The sequence below is a fragment of the Hyperoodon ampullatus genome (assembly GCF_949752795.1).
Source record: "Hyperoodon ampullatus genome assembly, chromosome: 8".
Lineage (NCBI taxonomy): Eukaryota > Metazoa > Chordata > Mammalia > Artiodactyla > Ziphiidae > Hyperoodon > Hyperoodon ampullatus.
Window position 1 is genome coordinate 19,048,255 of NC_136921.1, and position 7,647 is coordinate 19,055,901.

General features: G+C 48.9%; 1 protein-coding gene across 1 annotated transcript; it reads right to left on the reverse strand.

Annotated features, from left to right (window-relative positions):
- Positions 1–5,006: 5,006 nt before the first annotated feature.
- Positions 5,007–7,493, reverse strand: INHA (inhibin subunit alpha; the record flags this gene model as incomplete). Its single annotated transcript, XM_079709902.1, has 2 exons — positions 5,007–5,868; positions 7,232–7,493. The coding sequence occupies 2 exons, from the start codon at positions 7,491–7,493 to the stop codon at positions 5,036–5,038; spliced, it is 1,095 nt and encodes a 364-aa protein (XP_079566028.1). The 3' UTR covers positions 5,007–5,035.
- Positions 7,494–7,647: the final 154 nt, after the last annotated feature.

The following is a 7,647-nucleotide window of genomic DNA, read 5'->3' on the forward strand; positions in this document are numbered from 1 at the left end:
ACCAGGGAAGCCCAATATGTTTTAGTTTTATGTTGATAACGTTTAAACATCCAGGCAAACCAGTTTGTTACATGCTCAGTGTTAATGTAACCACATTTGTTTGCAGGGAAAAAAAATGAACAAAACCCCTTTATGATAAATCATTTGGTAGAATTTGCATTAAAGTTTCTTGATGCTGCCTTGACCAACAGCCATTAAGAAACTTTTTTGTCAAATAAGTTTTTTTTGATATATACTGAAAAGTATTTGTATTCTTAGTTTGAACTAGTTTGATCATTCAATAATGATTTCTCCTATTAAGATTTTATGCATTTTTTGACTTAGTGATTTAGCTATATCACTAGTAACAAAATATACAGCTTGGTATTGTTACCTATAGAGCTATGACCGTCATAAACTAGAAACAAAAAGACATTAAGGTCAGCAAGCCTTGGGAATATGTGTTAAACAGCACTTTAAAATCAAATGATTGCAATCCCCTTCAGAGCCTGTCTTGATCACATTCATTTTTTCATTCAACACATTTTTCTAGGGGACACACTACGTTAACACTATTCTAACTGCTCAACCCAGAATATATTCTACTCCAAGACAAAACTAGTGTAGAAACTCAGGAATGTATTTTTTGTCAAACATACTGGATCTAAAGAATGACCAGCATAAATATTCTAAATTGTACTGAAGCCAAGTATTTCCTGGATGAGGCAGACTACATCAGGAATGATAGAAAAGGGTTTTCTTCTTCCCAGACACCACCTCACCTTTGGTCACTGTTTCTGGTTAGTTTTCTGTTACTGCCGTAACAGATCACTACAAATTTAGTGGCTTAAAAGAACACAGATTAATGATTTTACGATTATGTAGAACTCTGGTATGGGTCTCACTGGGCTAAACTCAAGGTGACGGCAGGACTGCATTCCTTTCAAGAGGCTCTGAGGGAGAATCATTTCCTTGCCTTTCCAGCTTCCAGAGGCTGCTTGTATTCCTTGGCTTTGGGCCCCCCCTTCCTCCATCTTCAAAGCTAGCAGCATTGCATGTCTCTGATTCTTCCCTATCATCACAACTCTCTGACAGCAGCCAGGAAATATTCTCTGTCTTTAAGGGCTCATGGGATTAGATTGGGCTTACTGGATAATCCACAATTATCTCCCCCCACCTTAAGGTCTGTAGTAACCTTAATCACATCTGCAAAGTCCCCTTTGCCATGTAAAGTAACAAATCACAGGCTCCTTCTGGAGACTGCAGGAGAGAATCCGTTCTTTGCTTCTTCCAACCTGTAGAGGCTGCTGGCATCCCTTAGCTCATGACTGTATCACTCCAAGTCTGCAAGGATAGGTGTAGGGTCTGTTGTAAAGGGCTGTTATACCACACAAAGCAGGTTGAACTTCGGGTAGACAAGTTTTTCAATCACCTAAGGGACAAAATCACCAAAGAAGTTATCCTCTCGGCACCAGGTGTGACATGGACTGGAGAGGTAGGGAGTGACTGCTTAGAGACTGGTTAAGGAGGCTGCTGAATAGCTCAATCAAAGATCGCCCTTTAGAATATAAATTGGTGCAGCCACTATGGAAAACACTATGGAGGTTCCTTAAAAAACTAAAAATAGAGCTACCATATGATCCAGCAATCCCATTCCTGGGCATATATCCAGAAAAGACAAAAACTCTAATTCAAAAAGCTGCATGTACCCAGTGTTCGTAGCAGCACTATTTACAGTAGCCAAGACATGGGAACAACCCAAATGCCCATCAACAGGTGATTGGTTTAAGATGTAGTGTGTGTATATATATATATACACATATATATGTGTGTGTGTATATACATGAATATTATATATAATGGAATATTAGTCATAAAAAAGGATGAAATATTGCCATTTGCAGCAACATGGATGGACCTTGAGAATATCATACTAAAGTGAAGTAAGTCAGAGAAAGGCAAATATTATATGATATCACTTATATGTGGAATCTAAAAAGTAATACAAATTAATCTATATACAAAGCAGAAACAGACTCATAGACATAGAAAACAAACTTATGGTTACCAAAGGGGAAAGGGAGTTGGGGAGAGGGATAAATTAGGAGTATGGGATTAACAGATACAAATTGCTATACATAAATTAGATAAGCTACAGGGATTTACTGTATAACACAGGGAACTATATTCAATACCTTGCAATAACCTATAATGGAAAATAATCTGAAAAAATATGTATATAACTGAATCACTTTGCTGTATACCTGCAACTAACACAATTATTATAAATCAATTATACTTCAATTTCAAAAAAAAGAATTTCCTCTTAAATGGCAAAATAGTGTCTATGTAGAGAGAGAGAAAGGGCTTGATTTGAGAGATAATTAGGAGGAGGAACCAGCAGTACTTTTCTTTCAGCATCTATCCCATCTTTGTGTGGTAACTGCACTCTACTTTGGGGAAGCAGGTGATAACTTCACCTTGTGCTTTAGGCTCTGGACTCCAGGGGTAGGACACATGATCTAAGTCATTAACTCATTCTGTTCCCTCAGCCACCTTTCCTGGAGGAGCACATGACCCTAATCAGGACAGTCAGGCCACCAAGACCCATTCTGGGACTTCTATAAGCAAACTCCCTCCTGCTAGACCAAGTGGTGTGATGATGAGAGCCTGGAACTGCCCAGGCTGCCTTGGACCTGGGATGGAGCCCACTCAGGGGATGTAGAGCCTATAGCTGGATCCTGGTACAGTAGTGTCTTTTGATCCCAGAATCAAGCCATACCTTAGCCAGCTATGCTTGTGGACTTGTCATAAACCAGTGATTTTTTAAATTCTATTTTTTTTTTTTTGGTCTAAGCCAGTTTGAGTTGAATTTTCTGTTCAATTTGTCTCTGAATGAAGATTATTCAAAATGTCTCTAATGATTACCACTAGGAACAGGGAAAATCTCTGAAGTCTACTGCTTTTAGTCTCATGGCCAGGAGTGAAGACAGATTTTCTTAGCCACTGTTGGCCCCTCTTAGGGAGGGGTGGACATTTCTTCCTGACTTGCTAAGTTAGTGGAATCAAAGGCCTTAAAGACCCTGGAAGGGTGGCCCAGACCAGTGACTCCCAGACTTTAGGATTTCACAGATTTAGAGATTTCACATATTTCAGCAGCAAAATTACAAAGAAAAATCTTAGGATCCAAATTAGAATTGCCAAGTTTTAATTTTGTTAAGTAAAAACTTAAAAACAAACAAACAAACAAAACCCCTACCGTCTACCGTCACTAAAATATCATAAAAGAAATGATATATTGACACACATACACACACAGGAAGGATAGTTTTAGAATACAGGGCAGCCCTTTAGAAAGAATACCTTTGGCTTTGTGAAGGTTACTACATGGCACTCATTTCTCTCACTCTGTATCAGATATGTGAAAACACTTCCCTAGCAACACCCATCTGCTAACTGGCCTAGTAGAGAACCCTGTGGCCCTAGGTAGAGTGTCCCCAGCCCTCAGATGACATCCACATCCCTGGCACAGGGAAAGTCTGGACATCACAGGGTCCTAGATGGCCCCAGCAGGAAGAGGGAGCATCCTACACCTAGTAGGAGGATTGAAGATCCCAGGGACAAGCCTCACTCAGGGCAGGGGGGACCAGGCAAGGGAAGCCAGCCAGGGAGAGAGCGGTGCTTAGACGGCCTTGAGGAAAATCTCCCATTCCCACCACTGGCCCAGCCCAACCAGCCCTCTCCCCAGTCCCCTGCCTGAGTAGGGAGCCCAGGGGCCCTGAGCATACCAGTTGCAATGCTGGGTGTCGATGAAGGTGCTGGGAGAGACCCAGGCCTGTGAACAGGCGGGTTCCCAACTCCCTAGCAGCAGCATCAACCGAGACCCAGCCTCATGCAGTGGGAGTGGGCTGCCCTGGGGGCCCTGGTGCTGTGAGGAACAATAGCTCACCCAGCTCAGCTCAAGCAGCGAGAAGGCATTAGCCTAAGATGACAGGATGGGATTCTCCCCCCTCCACACCCCTTCCTGGGGCAGGAACTTTACCGGACCACTCCACACCCCTTCGAGTCTTGTGTTAGCATAACTACACATTGCAGTTGTGCAGTCAACATCAGAAAGTGCTCTAGAGTTTCAATCTGAGGGACCCGAACATCCCCAACCCTCCCCCTACACACACACACACACACACACACACACACACACACACACACACACACACCTTAAAGGGAGACTGGATGGAACCTACTGGCTGAGAGCCAGGACCTAGGGCAGGGCAGGAGGATACTGAGACCAAGGGGAGAAGGAGGAGAGTGAAAAAGAAAGCAGGAAGGCCAGGGAAGCGGGGCCCAGTCAAGGTGGGGCAGAATGGACTGAAAGGAGCTGCAACGTGAAAAGAAAAGAAGAGGACTCTGTGCACTCTGGGCTCTCAGTGTGGGCCCAAGTTCACACAAGAGCAAATGGTTTCTCTGCCTTTCCACCGCCTGACATTAAGGGCTGAGTTAAGGGATTATGTAAAGATACACAGGGGACATCTATAAATCACCTGACCTTGAGCTAGGCGTCCATCAGCTAGGGCAGAGCGTGGCAAGGAGGGGGCGGTTAGGCCACTTGGGCGTAGGGACTATGAGGTGTGCACAGCAGGCCACCCAACCCACACATCAGGTCCGGCCTGTATGAGGGCCAGTTCTGGCTCCAGAGTGGCTGTCCTGAGCTGGGAAGCACCTTTTTGTCATCCCCAAGCATTGTAGCTTCCTACCAGATACACATCCAATTACAGCTGGTGAACCCCACATCTCTGAGGTCAAGTGAGGCTGAGTGACCTGAGACCCCACAATCCCATGCTCCCGGGGCCCAGACCTCACCCCGACACACACAACGTGTCAGAGAAGCCTAAGAATACACACCGAGTCATATGCACTATGCTGTTTATTGTCACGTTACAGGGACGGCATAGGGAGGGGAGCCTCCAGGCAGAGAGGTGGAAGGAGCGGGGAGGTGGGAACCCTGCCCTTCCCCCAGGCTGGTAATGGTGGGGACTCGGCCACCAGCAGGACTCCCTTAGATGCAAGCACAGTGCTGCGTGAGCAGGTTGGGCACCGTCTCATACTTGAAAGAGTAACCTCCATCCGAGGTGGTGCGGACACGTAGGGGCCTCATGGTCCCTGGGAGAGCAGCGCAGCAGGGCTGGGGCCCTGGCACCAAAGAGAGGGGTTGCACAGGGGTAGGGGGTGCCCCGGGGACTGGCAGGGACAGGTCCGGCGGGGTGGACAGCCCACAGCCCCCATGACAATAGTGGAAGATGAAACTGGGAGGGTGCACGATCCACCGTTCCCAGCCCAGCTCCTGGAAGGAGATGTTGAGGGCCGCTCTGTGGCAGTCGGCATGCGCGCCGGGTTCCACCGGAGGCCTCTGCAGCAGGCGCAGCGCGGCGGGAGACCAAGGCCAGGGCAGCGGGGGCGTGGAGCGGCGGGCTCTCTCCCCTCCGCTGGGAGGCCTGGCCCGAGTGTGGGCCACCAGGAAGGGGGTGGCCTCGGGCCGCGCTGAGCAGGAACAGAGAGGACAGTGCAGGAGGAGCACCAGGACGGGATGGGTCAGCAGAGGGAAGGCAGAGGCGGCCAGGTGCAGCACAGCCCAGCGAGGGGGTGCCTGGCCCAGTGACATGGGCACAGCTGTGGGACCCCCGGATGACAGTGCCAGGAGGCCTAGCAGGGGCCCAGAGCTATTGGCGGCTGCTGTCTCCTGCCTGTCCAGTCCCGTGTGGAACCACAGCTGGGCCGACGTCACCTGGCGGCTGCGTGTGTGCTGGGATGGCCGGAACACATATGTAAAGAGGCCCTCCTTGGCCTCCTGGGCCAGCTCTCCGGCAGCTGGCTCGTCCCCGAGGCTGGCACCTGTAGGAGGCAGAGGGAAGGGAGAGAGCAGCCCTGACTGGCAGAACCCGGGACCCTCCTCCTCAGCAGGAGGGATGTGGCTGCCACTCATGAGCTTGCCAAGCGCTCTACTGAGTGCTTTGCCAGATGCGGGACCCTCCTCAGTCTCGGGGGGAACTGACAGAGGCTCCTCGTTTGTTATTTCATCATTAAAGGACTACAAAAATACCAGACGTTGCCAACTTCTCTCTGAAGTGGTTTTACCAATTAATATTCCCATCAGCGATGTGTAAGAGGCCGTGCACTTTCTCCCCTCATCGACGTCTAGAATTGATAGTTATATTTAAATTTTTGTTCATGTGATACTATGAAATGGTACCTTGAATGCTGTGTACACAAGCACTCATTAAATTACTCTTTATGTCTTTTTATGTGTCAGAAATATTGCATGAGAAAGTCTTTAAAATAATTCCACCTTAAAAAGGCAGGTTAACACCAAGAGGAAGGAGAAGGAGGAGGGGGGAGGAGAAAGGATGTAACTCAGAACGAGGACAGTGCTTTCTAAGAAGATGCAGTTGGCATCCTTCCCCTGACAGGTATATAGATGGCACCAAACGATCATGAACCAGCATGAGTTGAAGAACTGGCAACTGGGGCTGTACTGTTATGTGGGTTATCTCAATATAAACCTCACAATTGATCCATTTTGCAGATAAGAAAACGGAGGTTTAGAAAGATGAACTGTCATTTAACTACTAAGTAGCCAGGCTGGGATTCTGCCTGATCCCAAAGCCACACTCACTGTGCTGCACGGGGCCCGAAGCGCAGGGAGGCAAGGGATCCTCTCTGAGAGCAAAGCGGGCCAGATTACAAGAAAGTTTAGCCAGAGGAGGGCTTTACTCATTGAGTCAGTGCAACATGGGGAGATGAGGAGAGAACTCAAGAGAAGGTAGACTAGTTTCCCAGCTAATCTTTCTCCTGCATCCCTGATATCTTCTCAAGTCTCAGCTACCTGGGGCTAAAGAAACAGTGTTTGGAGCAGGGAACAAAAGCCAAGATAGAAGGAAAGACGGCAGGAAGGGGCCCATGCCCAGATACCTCTGTCCCTAGAGACCCTTGGCCTCCCAGATGACTATCTCCCAAATGCCTCCTGTGAACCATGCACGCTAGATACACCATCTCACTTAATCCTGAGAGGTAGGAATTATTGCCCTTTTTACAGATGAGGAGACAGAGGCTCAGGAAGGTTCAGTAACTGGTCCATTACTGCAAGGCCAGTTGAGTCGCAGGTCTGGGATTCAAACGCAGACCTGCCTGGCTCCCAAGCCCCTGCAGTACCACACTGTTTACCAAAGTCAAGGTGCCAGCTCCCCACCCTCGTTACCTGTAGCCGGGAAAAGGATGGCCTGGGAGACATCCTCTTCCTCGGGCTCAGAGCCCCTGCGCATGAAGCCCCTCACAGCATGTCTTCGGGACAGACGCCTGACTCCAGGACTCCCACCTTCCCCAGTCACTGCAGGGGCTCCCAAGGCATCCAGGAACAGGGCCCTCACCTTGGCCAGGACAAGTTCCCGGTCCAGCTCCGGCCCATGGCAGCCATGCCCACCCCGTGGGGCCAGCAGCAAGAGGAGCAGCTGAGGCCACATAGCTCACCTGGCCCTGCCAACGGTGAACTCGCACCCTGCCCCGTGCCCCTTCTGCCAGGGTGTGCCCAGGGCCTCCCCACTCTGCCCTCCCCATCCCACCACCCGCCCTCTTCTACCCTTCTCACCCCAGTCTTCCCCAGCCCTTCCCACGCCC